Source organism: Jaculus jaculus, chromosome 6 (assembly GCF_020740685.1).
Source record: "Jaculus jaculus isolate mJacJac1 chromosome 6, mJacJac1.mat.Y.cur, whole genome shotgun sequence".
Lineage (NCBI taxonomy): Eukaryota > Metazoa > Chordata > Mammalia > Rodentia > Dipodidae > Jaculus > Jaculus jaculus.
The window spans coordinates 8,376,330-8,400,416 of record NC_059107.1 but is presented as its reverse complement, the minus strand read 5'-3'; the positions used below and the strand labels follow the sequence as shown (position 1 = coordinate 8,400,416).

At 47.8% G+C, this 24,087-nt stretch overlaps 1 protein-coding gene across 3 annotated transcripts in view; it reads right to left on the bottom strand.

The window, feature by feature from the left end:
* The window catches only part of Gria1 (glutamate ionotropic receptor AMPA type subunit 1), a 325,559-nt gene that overhangs the window by 97,936 nt on the left and 203,536 nt on the right, over positions 1 to 24,087 (bottom strand). For all 3 annotated transcript variants that reach the window (XM_004666536.2, XM_045151919.1, XM_004666535.2), the window contains exons 7-10: positions 20,435 to 20,602; positions 12,746 to 12,850; positions 1,896 to 2,006; positions 540 to 746 (exon numbers count right to left, since the gene is read on the bottom strand). In XM_004666536.2, coding sequence (XP_004666593.2) covers positions 540 to 746; positions 1,896 to 2,006; positions 12,746 to 12,850; positions 20,435 to 20,602 — 591 coding nt within the window. The remainder of the gene's footprint in view (positions 1 to 539; positions 747 to 1,895; positions 2,007 to 12,745; positions 12,851 to 20,434; positions 20,603 to 24,087) is intronic.

The window sequence follows — 24,087 nt, the reverse complement described above, 5'->3', positions numbered from 1 at the left end:
AATTGTGCTATGAAGGTGGGGGGAAGACTCAGCCCTGCCCTTCACGTGACCACGCTCCCAGGCATAGCACCCCACAAAGGAAGCAGAAAGGAAGTGGTACAACAGGAAGCAAAAAATGGTTGGAAGGGAAGTCACACCTGTTACGGGAGGAGGAAAGGAGAACTTGGAAAAGCAAATTTGGACACAGGTGTTGGAGGAGGAGTAAGAGGGAGAGAATGGCAGGGGGGCCCGGCTAAGAGAGAGAGAGGATGGTGCGGATGAGCAGAGGCTGAAGGAGAGGCACTGTAGGAATGTGACTAGAAAGTTGGGTTGGATGCCGACACATCTCAAACCAGAGGGACCAGTGACTTTGAGTAGGGTGTGGCAATCCACCTGGCGAAGCTGGACTCGGAGCCACGCCATCCCCACGTCAGGCCGATCAGCCGACGTGACTAAGTACTCCACGTGAGGGTATATTTTACGGGCAGAGTCAACCAGCCAGCAGATGAGTTCCAGTCCCTCTCTCCGTGCTCTCCGGTGGTGCACCGGGAGCCACTTACCCCGTAGACCAGCTCTCCAACCATGCCGTTCCAGGCCTTCGTGTCGGGGTCGCGGGCTCCGTACTTCCCATCACTGACGATCTCTAGACGGTAGGAGTAACCCACATGCTTGGCGATCTCAGCGGCCAGCTCCACGCAGTAGCCTTCGTAGCGATCGTTGCCCTCAAACTGGTTGGCATTCTTCTTCAGCATCACGTACGGGTCTTCCTGGTGGAGAGATGGGTGGTGAGCGGCTGGGTTGTGGGCTCACCCGTGGTGGGAGGGCATTAGCGTGACAAGGCTTCCTCCCTCCCGCAACTGTCAACACTGGAATCCTCCCTGGCCTCTTAAGACATCCCCTGAACTTCCTCTCCCATCTTATTAGAACTGCTGATGGTCAGGAGAAAAAGGTTGCTTAAATATGAATCTTTAAACATCAAGATATGGTCTACGACTTTTCGTTTTTGATGTAAGCCCACCAGACTAGCCTGTATTTTTATAAGAGAGAGTGAGAGTGAGACAAGAAAGTTGTATGTGTGTGTGTGTGTGTGTGTGTGTGTGTGTGTGTGTGCGCGTTTGAGAGAGAGAGAGAGAGAGAGAGAGAGAGAGAGAAATGGTATGTTAGAGCCTGAAGCCACTGTCGTCAAACTCCAGACACGTGTCCATCTTGTGCGCATGTGTGACCTTGTGCGTCTATCACCTTGTGTGTCTGGCTTATGTGGGATCTGGGAAATTGAACATGGGTCATTAGGCTTCGCAGGCAAGTGCCTTACTGCTAAGCTATCTCTCCAGCCCTCAAATGATGTTCTTATAGACATACGTAGATGCCGCTGGGAGGAGGAAAAGCTGACCCTGAGGATTGGTTCCAGCTCTTTCGTGAATGACTGAAAACCACAGTGGTGTCTTCTCTGTGTACTTGCTGTGCAAGAGGCTTCCACTGAGAGAGGTGGCGTGAACAGCAGCTCAGGTTAGGATCACCCTGGGGCTTCATATGTGGGGAAGGAGGCTCTCAAGAATATACCTGGCTTACTCCAGGATACAGGAAAGAGTGAATCTAAGAGAAGGTGGGCAAAAACTCCTAAAGGGCATTCCTTTTTCTACTCTTTTTTTTTCTTGTATTATCATTTCTTTCCTCCCTCCCTCCTCCCCTTCCCTTCCTTCCTCTCCTTCTCCCTTCATTTTTCTCTTCAGAGACAGGGTCTCATTATGTAGTCCAGGCTTCTCTGTAACTTCTCTCCCCCACCTCAGCCTCCCCAGGGCTGGGATGCCAACCGTATGAATCTATGCCCAGCTCTACTTGCTCTATGCCCAGCTCTACTTGCTATGGCAGTACCCATGCTTAGTCACCCCAGGTGGCCTCGAGGAAGCAGTGCTCACAAGGATTGTGGTGACAATGTAGGTTCTATTCTGAACGCTTGAGTTGTCCCCACCAGCTTGGGCATCAGTGGCTGCGGGCACAAACTTATCATCTTCATTCCAGTAACCAATCTATCAGTGAGAAAAAGGCAGAGATGTAAGGTGGGCACAGATTCTCAGGACACATAATGGTAACAATACAGCTGGGTACAATGGCATAAAGTATTGTGTGTGCCAGCCTCTGGGGTATTACAGAGAGAAACATCAAGCTATTTCCCAGGCCCCACCCTACCCACAGTGGACATCGTCACAGAGCAATACTCTGGTAGAATTGGAATTTAAATTTTTAAAAAATGCTTATTTGACATAAAAAGAGGGAGGGAGAGAGAGAGAGAGAAAGAGAGAGAGAGAGAGAGAGAAAGGGAGAGAGAGAGAGAGAGAGAGAGAGAGAGAGAGAGAGAGAGAGGGCGTGCCAGGGTCTCCAACCACTGCAAACAAACTGCACATGTGTGTGCTTCCTTGTGCATCTGGCTAGCGTGGGTGGGTCCTGGGGAATCGAACCCGGGTCATTTGGCTTTGCAGGCAAACACTTTAACCACAAAGCCATCCCTCCAGCCCTAGAATTTAAATTTTTATGCAGCTAAAGTGTCTAGTGTAGCCAGGGCTGTGGGGATTTAATTCTCTACGGTTGTTCCCAGGACCAAACCCCTTTTGCCTGTGCCTATTAGTCTTTTCTTTCCCTAAGCTCATCTGAGTAGTTGGAGCCATTTTATTCTGTGTGTGCGTGTGTGCGTGTGTGTGTGTGTGTGTGTGTGTGCATGGTGTGTGCCACAGCTCACATGTGCAGGTTCAAGGACAACCCTGGAGTGCCATTCCTCACTTTTTAAAAAAATTATTTATTTATTTATTTATTTGAGAGCAACAGACACAGAGAGAAAGACAGATAGAGGAAGAGAGAGAGAATGGGCGCGCCAGGGCTTCCAGCCTCTGCAAACGAACTCCAGATGCGTGCGCCTCCTTGTGCATCTGGGTAACGTGGGACCTGGGGAACCGAGCCTCGAACCGGGGTCCTTAGGCTTCACAGGCAAGTGCTTAACTGCTAAGCCATCTCTCCAGCCCCCATTCCTCACTTTTCCATCTTATGTTTTCTTTCACGAAGAGAGGCAGGCATTCTCTTGAGGTTTGCTGTTGTGCATACCAGGCTGGCTTGCCTGCAATCTTCTGAGATACTTCTTACTCCTCTTCCCATCATGCCCATGGAAGTTGTGAGCAGGGATTACAGATTCATTTGCTGTTGTGTCCAGCTTTACCTGGGTTTGGGGGGATCTGGACTCCAGTCATCAGGCTTGTGTATATACTTTTAACTGCTGAGTCATCACCCCAGCCCACATTATCTTCCCTGCATGTTCGCACCTCAACTTAACTTCCCAGGAAAGTCAATTTATCCTGTATTTATTTCTCTTTTTCTTCCAAGCATGCTGGGACATATAGTAGTACCAAAGGTTAAACAACATTAATGTTCTAAATACCAGCAGGGTAGTGATCCTGACTCATTGTCAAGGTCTTCCTGCAGGTACTTACTGAATCCCTGTTGTGTGCAAGGCTCTGAGCTAAAACATTACTTAGTGGTGTGTAGCAGGATTGGGAGAGACACAAAGATGTCTGAGAGAGTGTCTTTGTCCCGAGAATGCTATTTGGGGACATGAAGAACACACGTATATGAAACCCAAGAAGTGACAGTGAGTGGCCTGAGGAGTTCAGGTGTTGTACCTTGTGTGTGTGTGTGTGTGTGTGTGTGTGTGTGTGTGTGCACAAGGGGACAGCAGGAGGGGGTGGGGAGGGGCTGGGCCCAAATCTCTTGGGGCAAGGAAAATAGGACCCTGGTGTAGTGCCCACTGGAGAGGACACTGTGCTCTTGGGCTTGAAACATCTACAGTGTATTAAGAAGTATTTTTTGAGGGCTGGAGGGATGTCTTAGAGGTTAAGGCATTTGCTTGCAAAGCCAAAGGACCCAGGTTCGATTCCCTAGGACCCACGTTAGCCAGAGGCACAAGGGGGCACACACACCTGGAGTTTGTTTGCAGTGATTGCAGGCCTTGGTGCATCCATTCTCTCTCTCTTTTTCTCTCTTTCTCTGTCAAATAAATAAATAAATAAATAAGAAAGGAAGAAAGAAGGAGAGGAAAAAGGAAAGAAAATATTTAAGAATACCAATTTTTTGAAAGAGGCATTCCGTGGCCAAGAGGTTGGTTTGGCTTCAAACAGATCTGGATTAGAGCTTGGTATTCCTAATGACTGTAACTTGCACAGGTTATGGTTCCCAGTTTCTGATCTATAGAAGGGATGTGGGTGCTGGGAGGCTGAGTGAGTTAATGAACAAAATGACGGGTACAGCTCAAAGTTCAGGTTAAGGTGCATGGCATTCATTAGTGATGCCTTGTTGAAGGCTGATGCTTTTCTACACTATAACACGTTTCGGTCCTCAGTCTGCTACTGAGCATTAGCAATCTCCAGAAGATGCATCCATTTTAGAGCATTTCCATACAATGTGACAGTCCAATCCTTCTTTATATACAGTGTCCCAAAATAAATGCTTCAAAAACAACCATAAAACACTGCACTAAAATGTAGTAGTGAAAAAAAAATAAGATGATTCGATGAAGGTCAGACTTTAATAATTTAGAGGAAAGCTTTAGTTGTTAGAGGGCCTTCAAATCTAGTATTGTAGCCCTAATGTGAAATTAGGATCAATACAAAATATTGTCGAGCATGGCTGATTAATAGCTATATTCATATAAAAAACTAGCATACTAGTTAAATATTATAAGCAAGCTAGCTGTCTCATACAAAAGTAAGGCATGCTATTTCCAGGGTCAGTAGAGACTCCTGGGTGCCAAAGCTCAGGCTTACTCTCATGTGAGCCAGTGGACTAAGAAATCTGGCTTCGCAGTTTGATGCAAAGAGAACTGGCAAGGGTCTCTGGAGAGGCAGGAGGGTTTGGAGATGAGAGCACCTTCTCTTCTTTGGGACATGGGTTGGAAAATCACAAAGGACTTTGATGATCTGCTAAGGACATGAGGGACTTTGATTCTGTTTGAAAGTAAATCAGTGAGTAGTTTGGTAAAGATTGGGACCCACTGTTCTGACAGATTTAAACAATTCTGCCAGGGAGAGGTCTTCTCCTGGGGCCAGTTATAAGTTTTGATCTCCTATTTCTCATCTAGCTTGAAAGGATTGAAAGGAGTATAGGGAAATGAATCTAGATGATCAATCAGATATTTGGATGAAGTTAAAAAAGATGATAGTAGCACTTCAATTGGTCTTGTCATCCCCAAGTTGAATTTATACATTTATACATTGTTATCTCAAGACTGTCTTTGAAGCCACAGTCCCTTGACCCCAAAGTGAGACCCATTGCAATAATCAGATTTTTTTAAAACAAAGCAAATCACATGATGGGGAAAGATGGCTAGCTGAATACCCAGTAGTCTTACGTGCCTTCCATTGTGCAGAGAGGCTGGTGAGAAGTGGCTACTTAGCCAGAACTATATTTCCCAGCATGCTTTGCATCAGGTTGGCCCAAATGATTGTGTTTTGGTCAAGGAATAGCAGGAAAGTGATGTGCCTCTCCTTTAGCGTGACTCCCCCCTACCCCACAAACATACCAACTCTTCAGCCAATTTTTCATTTTCTTCCTTCTCATCTGCTTGCTAAATGTTGACAGCTAGACAGACCCAGGTAGACAATCTCAACCAGAGCCCTCTGGGGAACACCTTGTCACTGACGAAACTGGAGACAAACTTGTCCCGCTTTAAACAGTGGAGATGTCAGGTCACCCTTTGCAGCACCCAGGGTTATGTAAACTAGCACACTTAAAGGAATGAAGTTAATCAGTGCACATACAACTTTATATGAGTTCTGCTCAAGGTGATATTGCATTGAACTTATTAGCTGCCATTTTTTTCTGATTTGCTGGCAGATTTATAAAAATATGAGGCAAAGACCTATGCTCTTTGATGTGCCAGAAACATTTAGTGAACTGCCCACTCATTTATTAAAGTGCCATCTATGTGACGGACATACCATGGGTCGGCAGAGCCTAGGCACTGAGGATGTCACACACAACGCGAACAGGGTCTCTGATTTTAGAGACAGGCTATGTGATTGGTGTCCCCCCACCCAGCAAACTCCTGTCGAAATTTAACTACCACTGTAACATATGAGGAGATTGGAGCCTTGAGGAGGTGATCAGGTTTCGGGGACTCTACCCTTGTCACTGGATTGCTGTTTGTTGTGTGGCTGATTGAGTATTACAAGAATGGCTTTGTGCAAACATGCGATGCTCTTCACCATGTGTGTGGTAGGAAGAGATCTCACCAGGTAACACAATCTGGATCCTGGACTTCCCAGCCTCCAGATATGAGAGACACAAATTTCCTTTCTTTATAAATTGGTTCATCTGTGGTACTCTGTTGTAGCAGCTGAAAATGGTTTGAGAGATGAGATTAAGAGATAAAGGAAAGGGGTAGGGGAAAGTACATATCCAGATCTGGGGTTGGAAGGTCTTAAAGTGCCAGATAAGACACATTTTCAGCTTTATGGGCCATACAGTTCCTACCACTACTGCCCCACCTACCTCAGTCATGATATGGAAATAACCATCGATAAGCAGAATAGCATGATTGTCTTCCAGAAAACTCTATAGACGGGCATACGTTTCAACTTTAAAGCAGGCACCTTTAATTAGTAAGATGTCTACAACCTCTCAAATTTTATCTTTTAAAAGCCACAAAGTAGTGTTTCTTTACCATGTATGTATATGTGTATGGTGTGCATGTGTGAATGTATGTTCACATATGTATGGTATGTACTCATGTATGTGGACAGGTACATGTGTGTGTGCAGGGTGTGTGCAGGCCAGAGCTGAACATCAGGTGCCCTCCTCATTTGGGCTTCACATTATTTGTTTTAATTTTTATGTATTTATTTGCAAGGAGAGAGAGAGAGAATAAATATGGGTATCCCAGGGGCAAGAGACCCTCTTGCCACTGCAAATAAACTCCAGAGGCATGCACTACTTTGTGCAACTTTCTTTATGTGGGTACCAGGGTGGGTACTAGGCAATTGTACTAGGGCTACCAGACTGTAAGATTTTGAATGCAAGTGCCTTTACTGTTGGGCCATCTCTCCTGCCTTCCATTTAGTTTCTGAGACTGTGTCTCTTATAGAACCTGGAGCTTTTTGATTTGCCCAGACTAACCAGCAATCCCTCCTATCTCTTCCTCCCCAGTGCCCACCATGCCAATTTTGTTTTTGTTTGGTTTTTCGAGGTAGGGTCTCACTCGAGCTCAGGGTGACCTGAAATCCACTATGTAGTCTCAGGGTAGCCTCGAACTCACAGTGATCTTCCTGCCTCTGCCTCCCGAGGGCTGGGATTAAAGGCATGTGACACCACGCCTGGCTAGTGCCAAAATTTTAAATGTTTGGAAAGTACTTATCTCACTGAGCCATCTCCTCAGCCCCACATAGTAATGTTTTATAAAAAAAACCAAATTGTTTATTTTATTTATTTGAGAGAGGGTGGGGGGAGAATGGGAATGCCAGGGCCTTCAGCCACTGAAAATCAAGTCAGAAGCATGCACCACCTTGTGCATCTGGCTTACATGGCTCCTGGGGAATCAAATCTGGGTCCTCTGGCTTTGCAGGCAAGTGCCTTAGGTGCTAAGCCATTTTTCCAGCCCCATAGTCATTTAAAAAAATTATTTCAATTGTTTTTTGAAATGTAAATATTGCTAGCTCACAGACTGTATACAGACAAGTGGTGGGTAACTATAAAGATTTCCAATCTCAGTTTTGATGATCCAATGAACAACTGTATATTTGAAGGGATAAGTAGTATGTAAAAAGTAAGGTGAATTAATGATTATGCTGGATGAGGGCCACTTCAATTAGCATGGCCAGGAACAGTCTCTCCAAGGTCATTCATTTGAGTTGAGTCCTGAATGGCAAGGAGGAACCAACATCTGAAGATATGGTGGTATAGAATGTCAGGTGAAGCGTCAGGGACTGTGAATGTCCCAAGGAAGAGGAAGTGGTGAATCTGATATGCCAAAGCAGGGGTTGGGGTGGTGGTGGACAATGCAGATGTGGATCCAGAGAAACAAGCTCACGCTAAAGGAGCAAGAGATGACAGCCCAGGCTCTGAAGGACAAGGAGATAGGCTGTATTTCCCTGGAGACAGATAGCCAGTGAAAAGTTTTAAGCAGGGAAACAGTATAGTTTGCTGTATATTTGAAACTCGCATTCTGGTTCTTGAGAGTGGAAAATGACCTTGTGAGAGGACCACGGGCACAGATGACAGTAGGACCCAGGGCAGCGAGGAAGCCGGCGGCTGGGGCGTGGGCCCCTGGTGGGTCCGTGGACATGGATAAGTCATTGGATTGGGCCTTAGACTAACGCGAGTCGGTATGGTCAAAGTTGGAGAGCAAGGACTTCGGACTTCTCAGAGGGTATGTGGAGTGGAGAGTTAAGGCTTCTTCATGATGTCAGATCACTTGTGATACAGCAGAAGTTTGGTTCCCTGTGGTCTTTATTCTCTTTCCAGTCGAGTTATATGCAGGGCCAGAACTGTCAATAGCAAGCTCAGGATAGGGTAAATCAAGTTGAAACGAGGAAATGTCAACAAGTAAGTTCAAAACCCAGGCACTCGATCACTGGGTGAAGATGGTCAATCACGGGGGCTGGAGCGATGGCTTAGCTGTTAAGCACTTGCCTGTGAAGCCTAAGGACCCTGGTTTGAGGCTCAATTCCCCAGGACCCATGTTAGTCAGATGCACTAGGGGGCGCATGCATCTGGAGTTAGTTTGCAGTGGCTGGAGGCCCTGGTGCACCCATTCTCTCTGTCTCTGTCTCTCTCCCTCTTTCTCTCTGTCTGTCTGTTGCTCTCAAATAAGTAAATAAAAATAAACAAACAAAAAAAATGGTAAATCACCAGGTGCTTCTATCTGAGTGAGAAATTTGTTCAGAGAAATCCCTAAGTCAGTCCCTGCTGAGAATTGATATCTCTACGTGGGACATGGTATGGCTTAATGTCAGCAAAGACAGTGCCAATTCCAACAAGCAAAGCTCTAAACATCCTGGTAGTTGAGCAGCATACACTTAGGAACAGGAGTTTCTCAGAAGTCCTGAGCCAGGAAGCAGTGGCTCCTTCTTATCACACACAGCAGGCCATGTGAGGCCATGCAGTGTCCCCAAAACCAGCACAACTAGGTCACCATTAAAAATCTGAGAAATTACTTTGCTGGCAGGTTGATTGAGTCACAGGCCCAGAGGCACAGATGTGCAAGAATCCATTTTCTAGAAGTCAGATCCCATGTAAACAAAGAACGATTAAGCCCTCGTTCTAAGAGGAGATTGAGTCAGTGGAATATTAGTTTAAAAAACAGGAAGGCGATTGGAAAAATAAAATCAAATACAGCCACTTGCTTGTGGATTTTAAGGCTATTCTGTTAGTTCTGTGTGCTTAGTTATCCATTCTATGGGCTTCCACTCAAACTAAAAGCCTGCTTTATCTTTATGCCTATAAGAAGGAAGTTTAAAATGCTGATAAACATGGATTCAAATGTCCACGGCATGGTGGGTGTTTCTTCCTTGAGCTTCTACTCTAGAAGTATAGGAATTGTCTCATTTAATCCTACACTTCTCCCTCCCTCTTATTTTTACTTTAAAATTATTTATTTATTTATTTGAGAGCAACAGACACAGAGAGAAAGACAGATAGAGGGAGAGAGAGAGAATGGGCGCGCCAGGGCTTCCAGCCTCTGCAAACGAACTCCAGACACGTGCGCCCCCTTGTGAATCTGGCTAACGTGGGACCTGGGGAACCGAGCCTCGAACTAGGGTCCTTAGGCTTCACAGGCAAGCACTTAACCGCTAAGCCATCTCTCCAGCCCTATTTTTACTTTTATTTGCGTGTGTGTGTGTGTGTGTGTGTGTGTGTGTGTGTATGAGAGAGAGAGAAGGGGTGGATGCATGGGTGTGCCAGGGCCTCTTGCCACTGCAAATGAACTATAGCTGCATGTGCCATTTTGTGCATCTGGGTTTACACGGGTACTGAAAAATGGAACGTGGCCCATTAGGGTTTGCAGGCACACACATTTGAAAGCACGATAATCTATTTCACCAGCCCTTCCTTTATTTTATTTATTTATTTTTTAACAGAGTCTGACTATGTAGCTCAGACTGGCCTCAAGCTCATGAAGATCCTCCTGCCTCTGCCTTCTAAGCGCTGGGACTAAGGCATGTGCCACCACACCTTGCCAGCACTCTTTCTCTTTTAAAGGCAACGTAACGGAGGCTTCAGAAGGTTAAATCACTGTTCAAGGCCAGGCACCCAGTGCAGAGTCAAGGCGGGACTTTTGTCCTGCTCTGTCTGCACCTGAAGCCACCTCTCTCCACACTCAGCACCAGGAATCACTTTGGCCTGAGGAGAGAGCTCTTGACGCAGGCACAGTTCTGGGCCTTGACTATTTTCTCCAGAGCCCGGAGCCCAGGCGTCTGCATTTCAGCCAAGCTTCCAGGCAGTTCTGTTTGCAGAGGCGCACTCATCTCCAAATGGCCTCTGCTTCTGAGGTCGCGCCTCTGACATCTGCATTGGTTCCCAAACACACCCCTGTACCACAGGCAGGTGGCAGTTTCCAGACATGACACGTGTGCACTCTATAGGTGTGGAAATCGAGGCTCGTTAGAGTTAAGTACCCCAGCAAGTATCTTCTCTAGTGGCAGGAATTAGAAGAATCTCACACACACACAAAGAGGTCAGACTTGCGCTGTGTGACGGATTGTAGTGATTGGCAACCCGACAACCGGAATTGCCGAGGAGGGACTGTGTAGAGGAGGCGAGCCTCTGCGCACACCGGGGAGGCCTTATCTTCATTCGCCTAGTCGGGTCAGAAAACCCAAGTTGACTTTTGGCAGCAACATTTTGTGGGCTGGCTTCCTGGAGCGTATGAAGAGGGGAGAGCTGGCTGAGTACCAGTCTTCACTCTCGGCTTAACTTACTGTGGCCGAAAGCGACAGGCTCCTGCCCCATTGCCTCGTCTGCCATGATGGGCGGAAGCCTGGAACTGTAAGTGGAAATTCACCCTTCCTCCCTCAAACTGTTCCCCCAGCCACCAGGCATTTTGTCCCATTAAGAAGAAGACAATACTTCAGGCTGTCTCTGGAGGGGCACCCATCATTCACACTAGAGTTTCTCTCCAGACAGGGTCCTTGCACCCTCATCATGACAAGGCTGGCAGGTGGGACCCACAAGGCCCTGGGTTCATTCTGGAGCAGCCCATTAAAAAGAAAAAAAAAAAAAAGGAAAGATTTTTCACACCTAAGTCCATGCCAAAAATTTGCTGAGAACTGGAGTTTATTCCCAGTGGCCGTATTTAAGTAGGATGCCTTTGTTTGGTACCTGTTCAAACACTAAGGCACGTGCGCAGCCTGTGACAGCTGGTGACGGAAGCCTAGTCTGGGGAAGGTGGGACATGGGCTTTGGGGGCCCTGGAGGCGCTCGCAATCTCGGGGAGTGGCTGGGGTGTGCACTGGCAGCCAGCAGTGAGGTGAACTCGGGGGGCCCTGGAGCTGCTCCAATGCAAGGAAGAGGGCGGGAAGTGCGCTGGCAGCTGGGGTAGAGAGGGACAGTTCAGTGGTGTCCTGGCGGGGTCAGGTGTCCTGTTGGAACACCGGAGGCCAAGGATGGTTTCTCCTGTATTGGAGAAGGCTAGATGAGAAAGGAGACATCTGAACTTGAGCCTGTGGTGGGCAGAATAATGTCTTCCTGAAGACATCCCTCTCCTCATCTGTTCATGTCCTCTCTGTGGCGAAAGGGACTTGAGGCAGTGCTTGAGGCTGTAGACCTGGGCCCTATGGGTAGGGACCACGCAGCTGCACAAGTCTTTCAAAGCAACAGGCCTTTCCCAGGTACGTCCGTGGAAGACAGTCAGATGGATGGGGTATGGCTGAGCCCAAAGACAGAGAAGCAAGCCAAGGAATGTGGGTGGCCTCTCACGAGAGTCTGCCAAGGGAGAGAAACCCATGGAATGGACCCCAGCTCTGCCTGATCCTCGAGTTTAGGTCAGCTTTACCTACAAACCGCAAGGTTTGTGCTGCTTTAAGCCAGTTCTGGTGGCAATTGTCACAGCAACAAGGAGAAAATAATGCATCTGTGGTGGGTGGGATGAGGTGGAGTGGGCTAGGAGGTAGAAGGTGTGTCCACAGGCAAGCAGAGGGGTGGACGTCGGGGAGCCGGGTCTGCAGGGTGGTCCAAGAGAACCTTCTGTGATGGCAGCGATGGTCTGCGTCAGGGCCGAGGTGGCAGCTGGCATCATGTGACTGACTTACAGGGTGGGGAGGGTTGGTCTTCATGGTACGACTGCAGGTATTTTGTGTTTCAAAGAATCAAGCAAGATGCAGCAAACTGGTATTGAATACACCAGCTCAGTGAGAGTGAAAACAAATGCAGTCCCCAGAGCAGGAACTGGCTCCAGCAAGCTGTGGTGCAGGACTCCATTTTCCAGGTCCAGGACTTTTGTTTGCACAAGGAAAGGAAGGAGTTATGTGAAGTCATGGACCTTTTATATTTTTATTTTTTAAAATTAAATATTTATTTGAGAGGGGGTGGGGAGAAGGGGTGCGCCAGGGCCTCCAGCTGCTGCAGATGAATTCCAAATGCATGTGCCACCTTGCATATCTGCCCTACATGGTTCCTGGGAAAATGAGCCTGAGTCTTTTGGCTTTGCAGTCAAGTGCCTTAACTGCTAAGCCATTCCTCCAGCCCGACCCCACGCTTCCATGTAGCTGATGCCAGCAAAGGTGGCCCTTACCTTTCGGATGCCATCATGCTTCATCTCGATCACATGGAGGGTGTAGTTGGTCCTGCGTCCTTTCTCATTAAACTGCACGTTTCCTGTCAAACCTTCAAATCGCACCTGGAAGACAAGAGCCGATGGTGAGCCATCCAACAGTGAACTCAGAAGTTGCAATTCTGTCCATGTACTCTTTTTGTTTTGTTTTGATTTGAGACAAGGTCTTGAACTCACTCTGTAGCTGAGAATGGCCTGAATGCCTGGTCCTCCTGCCTCCACTTCCCGAGTACTGGGATTTTTAAGCATGGGACACCAATGCATTTCTTTGCTTTTTTTGGTGGGAGTGAAAACTCAGAACCCAGAAATGTTGCATGGATTGAGGTCTCTGAATAGCTGGAATGTGAAAGCTTCACACACCTTTGCCCATGGCGGCATCAGTACAGAGCACAAGTCTCTTACCCGGGAACTGGCACCGATCCTGAGTGGCCTTCTCAGTCATCACTTTCAGCAAACATTAGCAGTGAGTCATGAGGCACACTCATGTAAAATCTTTGTACCATCCCTAATCAACACCCCATCAAACTCTGTTTGCTTGATAAAGAGACTGAGAAAGTCCTCGAGGAAAGGGACCGGGGACTACCTCTGATGGGTCAGGAGGAGACTGTGACCGGAAGCCGGCCTTCTGACTGATGCCTTAGGTTTTGTGTGGCGAGTGAACCCAGGGGATCAAGTATTTGCAACTCTCAAGATCTGGATTTGACCCCAGCTTCCCCATTTACAGCCGGGCGACATGCTTACCTTGAATGTCACAGCTAATAAGAACATGTTATGGAAACTATAATGTACCTATGAAGAACTGGCACAGATGAGGCTTTGCAGGGCTCTATAGGACTAAATCCATGGATTTCTTCTTCTTGAATGAGTCCACTTGAACTTTCACGGCTCCATATTTTTAAGAAAGCTCAAGTGGTCAATGTGGGGTCCTTGACCTTCAGGGCTGAGCCTGGTACTTGGTAGTTAACCAAGATATCTAAAAATAAAATCTCATCCAAGTTCTCCCCCCCCCCCAAATTTAAGATCATTATCTTCTCAACAATATGAAATCAGTCCCTGAACGTAACTGTATGTCCTCAGGTCCCAAAGGCCTAAGACCCAGTGACATGTCTTCTGTTACCAATACAGATTCTGCCCTGTGACTCTGAACCATTTATTCCCCACTGCCACCTCAAGTATTTTCAGAGAAGTCATGGACGGCTTTATCTTCTGAACACTAACCAGCTTTTCTGTCTTAGGAGGTATTAGAGTAGGTGTGTGTGTGTGTGTGTGTGTGTGTGTGTGTGTGTGTGTTCACCTGCACTGAAGCTCACCCACCCCCCCCTCACTTCTGCTTTGAAGTCTCAACAGGGACATCATGACAGGCTCAAAGCACTCAGCAAATTATATAACAAGCTTTTCCTTTTCTCAGCGAAAAGCTTGAGAAATCTCCTGTTCTGGAAAAGTCTGGAGGCTTCTTGCTTTTCAGGAAGAAAATGAAACATGGATCCTGGCACAACGATGCCAGAAAGGAGCGACTCCAGTCTGCTGGAAGCTTCTTCTCCTCACCCTGCTCATCCCTGCCCCACCCTCAGCTCGCCTTTCACATCAGGTTCGAGGCTGCTGTGTTGCTGGGCGCCAGCATTAAGTCAAACAGAGTCGATGGCTAAGCGGTAGATCAATCTGATTGCACAGAGCCTATATTTTGGCTCTAGTCTCAAATACTAGGCTCATCATCAGTATGCGCATTAGTATGACAAATTGAATAATCTGCCTGTGACTCTGTTCTTTGTTCAATGGGACCAATTAGAGTTATCTCTTTTTTCAAGGTAGGGTCCCACTCTAGCCCAGGCTGATCTGAAATTCACTATGTAGTCTCAAGGTGGCCTCAAACTCATGGCAATCCTCTTACCTCTGCCTCCCAAGTGCTGGGATTAAAGGCGTGTGCCACCATCCCTCTATGTCTTAATTTTTTTTTTTTTTTGAGGTAGGGTCTCACTCTAGCCCAGGCTGACCTGGAATTCACTATGGAGTCTCAGAGTGGCCTCAAACTCATGGTAATCCTCCTACCTCTGCCTCCTGAGTGCTGGGATTAAAGACGTGTGCCACCACACCCAGCCTATGTCTTAATTTTTAAGGGGTTAAATTAAATATTTTATGAATCATCTTTTTAAAAAATTATTTTTATTTATTCGAAAGTGACAGAGAGATAAAGAGGCAGATAGAGACAGAGAAAACGGGTGCACCAGGGCCTCCAGCCACTGCAAATGAACTCCAGACACGTGCACCCCCTTGTGCATCTGGCTTACATGGGACCTGGAGAATCGAGCCTCGAACCGGGGTCCTTAGGCTTCACAGGCAAGCGCTTAACCGCTAAGCCATCTCTCCAGCCCTTATGAATTATCTTTGACAGACGGCGAGCGCTCATCAAACACGAGGTGTCCGTGTTGTCATCAGTAGTTCTAATACCGGCATTATTTCCCAAGTATTACATATGCAGGAAGCTTTTTGCATAAGATATTTCATTTATATTCACAGGACTCCCACAAGATGTGCTGCTTAGAGCTGTAATCTTTATTTATATGGAATAGCTCAGACCTCTGGGAGATAGGCAATAGGAATAAGAGGCGGAAATTGTGCTCAAATCCAGACCTCCTGATCTTATATTGCCTTTTCCTCTCACACAGGGGCCAGAAAGGCTGTGCTAGGCTTAATAGGCCCCACAGACAATGTGCACCGTGGTGTGTGCTACCCATCTGCCCTCACCTCCTGCTGGGCAGTTCCAGATGTGTTGTGTTCATGCCTCCCTGGCTACCTATAGGCTCCTCACTGAACCCACTTTTTTGGTTTTCTTCTAAAAGAAATGAGCTGCTTAGAATGTCATCTGGGGTGTGAGGTATTTAGATGATAGTGATATTGCTGCAATTGTGCTGGGAAGTGAGTGACAGAATGGAAAGGGCTCCCACGCTAAGGCCCTGGCTCCGTCTCAGAGCAGGAAACTCCAAGTACAAAGACACGAGGACGTTGCCTGTTGCCTCTGATGCAGTCATAGGCCTTCCTCGGTTTCTAGCAAGGTCAACGATCCCGTGCTCAGAAGTCTCCATGCACTGCCCCAGCCAGAAGCTGAATTCGATGCTCACACAATCCTCAATACAGAGGAGCAAGATGTTTCTATTATATTTTCTAGGTGTCTGAGACTCAGAGCTGACAGCTGTTGGCTCCAAGATGCACAGGAAGTCATGAGAAGTCTGGGGCAACTGAAGACCCTTCCCATGTACAATCACCTGATCACTGAGGCGGAGAACGGGAGAGGAGACATCAGAGAGCTACCATTCCATGACGGCAGAACTCAGAGAGGCCAAGAGAATGCCTCAGGCCAGACCGTTAACGGCAGGTCCCAGAGGAAGACGCAGCAACTCCGGCTTCTGGGCCTGCTGTCCCTCGTCCACTGTTCCACAGCCTGGGCACTCACCTCACTTCTCGCCCCATGGTGAGTGAGGTCAGACCCATGGAGCCAGACATGTCTTCTTGCTTACTCTCCTGGAACTCCCGGCACCATCCTGGCACCTGCCAACTCCCTCCATAAAAGATGGATAATTAACTTTGCTTTCCCTGTAAAGGGAAGTGGGTGGTAGCTTGGAGCCTGCCACTGGTGAGATGCTAAAGCGCAACATTTAATTTCTTGCCCGGAGAGTGCTGCTCAATGTCTCCACTACTGAGTTGTGTTGAGAAACACAACTCAGTGACTCTTGTTATGACACAGGAGTGCTGTGCTTCTGGGCCAAACCGTGATAGGTCCAGCAATCACCGCAGTGGAGTTCTTCGGTGTGCAAGAGATTGGGTTCCGTTCCTAACACAAGACAGGAACTGGTGAGGGTCAGAGGGTTTAACATGGAAAAGTGGAAACCTTAGGACTAAGGGGATTGTGAGTAAACTGGACCTAATGGGATAATTGATAAAGGCCAAGTCGGGTATCAGATATTGCCTGAAGGGTGGTAAAAAATGAGAGACTGCACTATGGTGAGAGAACGAGAGAGAGAGAGAGAGAGAGAGAGAGAGAGAGAGAGAGAGAGAGAGAGAGAGAGAGAGAGGGAGGGAGGGAGAGGGAGGGAGAGAGAGGTTGATTCACTTTACTCATCAGATTTCTTCATTCAGAAAAACATGGGGGGAGGGCTAGGTGGAGGTTTGGGAGCCTGCCTGCTGTTCTACAAGTGAGGGATGTTTGTGATTATTGACGTCAACTTCCTTCTCTCCTCATTGGACCCAGAAAGCTGCCCAGGGGAGAGGGAGAGATGGAGGAGAGCTCCAGAAAAGAGAAAGAGCTCTGGACTCAGGATCTCCCCCACGTTAAGAGCTTTGCTTGGAAAATGGGTGTTGGCGGCCAACTAGAAGTGGGTATGTGGCATCCTCTTCTTGCGAGCTGAGGGCTTCCAGGAAGAGGGCTCCTCATTGCTCTGAACAGCTCGTAGGGTGGCAGGTGGGCCGGACTAATCACCTACAGCCTGTCCTTGGGCAATTACAGTGGGTGAGGGAGGAAGACAGCTATTGCTTGAGGGGACTGGGTCACAGCTCTGGGTCTCCCCTGCTGGGCTGACCCTTTGAGGATGGAAATCAGTCAAATGTACTGAATGACATGTCAAGGTAAATGTCACCATGAGTGAAAGTATGGGTTTAGGAAGTTTGCTGACCTCCCTGAAACTCAGTTTCTCCATCTGACGTGTAATAAAGCTAGCTTCCTGTGGAATGATAGTGAAGGCTCAATTAAGTAATACTCGTGAATGCTTGGGGCCTTGCATGCCAGTCCATAATACATCCCAGCTGTTACTGGCATTTCTTGTAGAATCTGAGTCCTGCACGCCAGCCTTCCAGGAAGGCTGTACTTGGCTTCAGTTGACTCAGAGACTGGCACTGACTGGCACCAGAGAGAGCTAAGTCCTCTGCCCCGTGGAACCTGAAGGCCAGGGTTTGGGGCTACACACACACACGAGCTCCAAGCACGCTGTGTTCTGAGGGCTGATGCCATTGAGAGTTACCCAGGCTCTGGTAGCAGTTGCCCCCTTGCTGGCACACCCGTGTCAAGCGGTGGGTCTAGAAGGTATATAATGGTTAGAGGGCAGCCATGGCTCGGTAGAAAGTCCCAAGACGGACATCCCAGGACAGTACGGTAGGCTTGCCATGGGAAGCTTGGGGACCCGCGGGCAGGGGTCTGGCTCAGCCTTGGTAGTTAGGCAGCCAGGCAACCCTGGAGTTGTCCCTGGCATTCTAAGTCTGCTGTTTCATGCGTGAACTTGAGGAAAACGATAGTCATAGTCTCTAAGGTCTCTTCCAGCAATAAACTCTTGATTCCATATGCTTTCTGTAGATTTGAAAAGGAGTCAATTTTGAATAGGCGATCATGATAGAACACTGGGCTGGGTTGTTTTCTTTCCTTAGAGACACAAGGGAATCACCTGTGGTCACGATGTGCCTGTTTTTATTTTTCCAGAGGTAAGGTCTCACTCTGCTCCAGGCTGACCTGGAATTCACTATGTAGTTTCAGGGTGGTCTTGAACTCATGGCGATCCTCCTACCTCTGCCTCCCGAGTGCTGGGGTTAAAGGCGTGCGCCCCCACGCCCGGCGAGGACATGCCTTCTTTTACTGTCCCCCATGGTTGAACTCCAGCCAGAGCACACAGTGAACTCTCCGGGAGCTGCTGATGAAAGGAGGACACATGCGTGTCCCAACTTCAAAACAAAATGAGAGGTCATTTTCTTAACATGGTAACTGAAACAGGAAATGATGGGTGCGAATTTAACCAGAAGGGAAAAAAGTCCTGCTTATGGAGTTTCTCTTTACTTTCTTTCTAGAACACTCTATAGAGCCTAGGCTCGCATGGAGGTAGCAATCCTCCTGTCTCTGGCTCCTGAGACCTGGGAACTTTGAATCCTTAGAGTCAACCAGCACTTGGGTGCTGTCTGTCCAGTGTCTTCATTGTCCTCAAAACAGACAAGGAGGTCCGTGGAGAGAGACTTGGAGCGCTTGCCCTCCTGCCTCCTAGTTCAGAGCCCTTCTGTCACTCCACATTGCCTCCTGGGCTTCATCCCTGTCACCCTGGCGTCAGAATCTGCTTCCAGGGACGTCATTAAGACGGCAAAGCACAGGAGCTAGGCAGGAAATGCAGCCAAGGGCAAGTCCCCGGACCATCTGCAACCAGCCTCCCATTGCAAACAGAATCTGTCTCGACTGTCAGTCTGGTAGAGCATTCTAAATGAGCGGAGGACAGGCGCTGGCCCTCCGGTCATCATTCTGGACACTGCCTGGCATCTGTTGTTTCTGCCTGGTGACGTGGGGGCCACTCTGAACAGAGATGGTGGGGGTGGAGAGAAATTCTGCGGAGGTCTTCCTTGGGGTTTACTGCTGTGTTTAGCAGGGCTTCTGTTGTCTCATTCCAGAAGTCTCCACACAGGACACTTCATCAGGGCCATGTGGGTCCTTCCTGGCCAGCTTGTAGAAGTTGCCTGAGCCACGCAGATATGTGTTTAGAAATCCAGTTGCAGCCCATTCTGCTCACACATCTCTCCCATCCAAAAGTGCCTTAAGAGTAGAGCTGGCCTTTTCCCAGGCAGCTCCATTGGCTGGGGAGGGTGGGCTGTGAGTTCCCCATGGTGGCTGGTGCGGTGGCATTCCTCTGGCGTGAGCACAGCTGTCCATCCCAGAGTACAGCTCACCATTAGGAGGCCTCAGAAGCCCAAGATCCCCGCAGCCTAGGCTTGAGGTGCTTCTAGAATCTTCCAGAGACTTCTAAGATCTCCAAGAGTGTTAAAGCAGTAGGAAAGTCCCCAGAATCTTCTAATGCAGGGATGTTAAACATACGCCCACATGTGCCCGTCTCCTCCTGCTTCCGCAGCCGACAGAGACATCACTAACTGGATGTTGGTTCTCTTCCCTGTGGGGTCTGGAGTCTGCCCCCGAGTCCTTTGCATCAGATGGAGTGGGCATGAACATTTCCAGTCTTGTTCCTGCACCATCTACGTGCAAACACACGTGCTGATTGCAATGCAGGATGCAAAACAGGCAGGTAGGTGGTGCTGGGGGTGCTTTCATGGGATGTGTGGAGGGAACAAAGGGATGAGGCAGTGTTTGGGCCACTGCTGGCAGTGCTCAGTGTCACCCTGCGTACACGGAACTCAATGGCTGCTCCTTTCCAGCGTAATCCCTTGACCGAAAATGCAGATTTTATGCTACACAGAATGATGACCCTTCCACATTACAATTCTTTTGTTTGTTTGTTTCTTTTTAAAATATATTTTATTTATTTGAGAGAGAGAGAAAGAAGAAGAGAGAGAAAAAATGGGCGCGCCAGGGCATCCAGCCTCTGCAAACGAACTCCAGATGCCTACATCACCTTGTGCATCTGGCTTATGTGGGTCCTGGAGAATCGAACCGGGGACCTTTGGCTTTGCAGGCAAACGCCTTAGCCACCAAGCCATCTCTCCAGCCCTCTTTGGTTTCTTTCTAAGTTCCATGCAAGGTTTCATGCATTTGCCAAGAGCCACAAACCATGCTGTTTGTTACCAACTCCAGTCACTCTCTTTATCTTAAAAAGTTCTGTTCTGCCTGAATTCCATGATGATTCCCCTAGTCGGTTCTCCCACCCCCTTAAGAGATGGGAGCCCGTCGCCAGGATGCCTTACCTGCTGTAGGGCTCTCTGGATGTCAATCCCCTGGCCCCAGGGCACAGCTGGGTTAGCCAGACAGTCCCCAGCATTTCCTCGGCGTGAGATATCAATCCTCTGCCTCCGCAAGCTCTGGAAAGCTTCAGCCATCACCTTTACCCCATCATAGGTGAGAGCAGAGGTGTACTGCAGGAGGAAGGCATACGGACAGGTATCAGAGAGAGCTGGCATCGAGGCATGGTGGGGGGTATGTTGGGGACATGGGCCAGTGCCAGGTGCATCAGGAATGAAGCACTTGCCCCTCACATGAGGTGCTCCCCACTCTGGCCAACATGGTCTTCCATAGCTACGAGTTTAGTTCATCAAGTTACGACTCTCAAAGAGAAGCCACCATTCTGTAGTTTTGTGTGCAGTCTTGTGATTTGTGAAATGTTAGTTCAATTGGGAAGAAATGGATGGATAAGCTATAACACATCTGCAGGCGAAATGCACTGGAATCAGTTGGCTTTCTCTGCACTATAGTCACCAAATGGGAGCGAAGCAGAACTGCTCGTTCCACCATCTCTTGTAGTGGTAAACAAGGAAAGCGTTCCAAGCCGAGTGTAGAGCTTAGTGATTGAGTCACCGGGCTCACCGGTGTGGTCCATATTCTGTTCCCCGTCACTTGCTAATGAGAATGCTTCAACTTTTCCCACTTGACCAAAAGGGCACTAAGATGTGGCTGAGAAAAAAAGCAGGACATAAATCCAGGGAAATATTTTGTGGTTTTGGAACCCATGTCTGTCTTCTTTAATAAACAGTTCCTAATACAGAACATGTTGTCAGGGCACTGTAAGAGCTCGAGAGCTGTGAGGTGAGTGGGGGTGGGTGGGTATTTTTCCTTTTTTTTTTTTTTTTTGGTTTTTCAAGGTAGGGGCTCACTAGAGCTCAGGCTGACCTGGAATTCACTATGTAGTCTCAGGGTGGCCTTGAACTCATGATAATCCTCCTACCTCTACCTCCCAAGTGCTTGGATTAAAGGCGTGCACCACCACACCTGGCTTATTTTTCCTTTTTTTTAAAAATATTTTTATTTATTTATTTGCAAGCAGAGGGAGATAGAGAGAAGAGAGACAGAGAGAATGGGAGTGGCTAGAGCCTCCAGATACATGCGCCGCTCTGTGCATCTGGCTCTACATGGGTACTGGGGAGTCAAAACCCGGATGTTAGGCTTTGCAAGGCAAGTGCTTTAACTGCTGAGCCATCTCTCTAGTCCTCTTTGTTTTCTTTCTTGAAATGATGATTTTGTAATTTGTGTTTTAGAGATGGGGGACTAGCCTGCAACATGCTGTGTAGTCAGATGATGACCTTAAACTCCTGATCCTTTTGTGTGTGTGAGTGTAGTGTGTGTGATGAGCTGGTGGTGGTATGCGTGTGCGTGCGTGTGTGTGTGTAAGTCAGAGGAGAATGTCAGGTGTCCTTCTATTGCACTTTGGGTTATTTCCTTGAGATCGAGTCTCTCATTGAACCTTGAGCTGCCCCATTTTGTTTATCTTTTTCTGTCAGATTTGTTGATCTGTGAGCCCTTGAGAGTCTCCTATCTCCCCTGCCCTCACGACAGGGATCACAGGTGTGTGTAACCCCACCCAGCTTTTACATGAACACTGAGAATTAAATTGAATTGATCATAGGCTGTCTCAGGTCCTGTCTTATCCAGTGAGACATTCTTCCAGCCCTGAGGTTCTGATTTTTTTTTTGAAGAAAAATCTGTTGAATAGGATACAAACATTATGTCACAGATGCATGTCAAGACATCAGATTGCTCCTATTTGTACAATTTTTAGGTTTTCATATGCTAATTGAGAACATTTCACTTACATGTTAAAGGTGATTAAAGCTAAACCAGGTCACAAGCCCGAGTTCCCATCCAACCAGACACATACCCATGAAATCCAAAAGCGTATGTGTGCAAGGGACAGACAAAGAAGACCGAGAGAGAAGGGAACTCCCAGACGCTGAGGGGAGACTCTGAGAGACGCAGCCCGCAGGCATGCCGGGCTTCCAGCATGCAGAACTGTATTCCTGTTTCTCAGCTACCCTGCCTGAGGCTTTATCATGGCAGCACCAGGCGATCAACGCAGGACGAAGGTCCCTCATTGTCCTCCCTGCCTCTCCTTCTACACGGGTCCACTCCCCTTGAACCAAGGCTCATCGTTTCTTTTCCAAAGAGATTCTCTATATATTTTTTTTTGATAAAATTATATTGCACTTAGATGTTGGGTGAAACCCTCGCAAATGAATTCATTCATTCCTGTGTGAGTCTATCATTGCTTTAAAGCTCATTTGTGATTTAGCTTAAGCTCACGCTGAAATGAGTCTTCGTTTCTGAAGAGTTAAGTCAGTTTGATTAATAGTGGGGTGAGTCAGACCTCAGTTATGCAGCCTATAATTTACAAAATGAAATTGATCAAGCAGTAAGCAGAAGTCTATCAGGGATGCATGGTGTCCCTGATAATCAACTTGGCCCCTGAACCCTTCTCAACAGTGTCTCACACAGCCAATGTCAAGCATTGTGACTTGACAGGGGGAAAATGACTTGATATCTTATTCCAAGCCGTTCTCAAAGAGAAGACAGAATAGATTCTAGATAGATTGGGAGCTGCATTTCTGGGACGTGACAAGCAGACTCTGGCCATGATGACTGATAACAGAGTCTGTGGGGGAGGTCTGCAGGGTGAAACTCAGGCAGGTTTCCCTGATGGGCAGCTGGGCACCCAGAGTTCCAGAACAAGGAGCACCTCACTGCTCAACTTGGAGAAGCTCCATCCACAAAGAAATGAACGAAGATGGTGGCCTTACTCAGAAGAGAGATTTCATTTCCCATCTTCCCTGGAAGCCAGCTGAGGGTGGTTTCTAACATGGGGCCAATAGTTGAAAATGTGCATGTGACTTCTGAATTCTTTTAAGCTTTATATTTCTTTTTTTTTTTTGCATGTGTATGTGCACGTCTGCATGTGTGTATGTTCATGTGTGTGCACCAGTATGTATGGAGGTCAGAAGTCAATGTCAAGAATCATCTTTACCACCTTGTTTTTTAAAAGGTTTTAGACAGGATCTCAGCTGGAGCTCACTAGAGCTCACTGATTCCACTAGATTATCTGGCCAGCAAGCCCTAGGCATCTTCCCATCTCTCCTTCCCAGTGCTGGGATTACAGGTGTGCACTGCTGTGCTTCACTTTTACATGTGTGTTGGGGAAACAAACTCTGGACCTCATGTTTGTATGACAAGCATTTTACTCACTGAGCCAACTCCTCACCCCCTGAGAGAATTCTTCTTAAGAAACACAGTTGCGCTTTCTATTTTTCCTTTTATCTCTCTGCCATGTCATGGCTCTGAAGGGCTCCTCAAAAATGCTCCTGAGCTGAAGGCTTTATCCCTAAGGCATCGATGTCCAGAGATGGAGCTTCGGAAGGGCATTGGAACCTGAGAGCTCTGATGTAGTAGATGGGTTCATTCACCGATAGATTTCACAGTTGGGTGATCAGAGCTAGGAGGTGGGATCTACCTGAAAGAAGTGGTCACTGGGTTTTGGGGGGGGCTTGAAGGCAGTGTTTTGTCTCTTTCCCCTTTCTTTCCCTCTGCTTCCTAGCTGCTGCGAGGTTAGTTTCCTCTGCCATGTCCTTGTGCCATG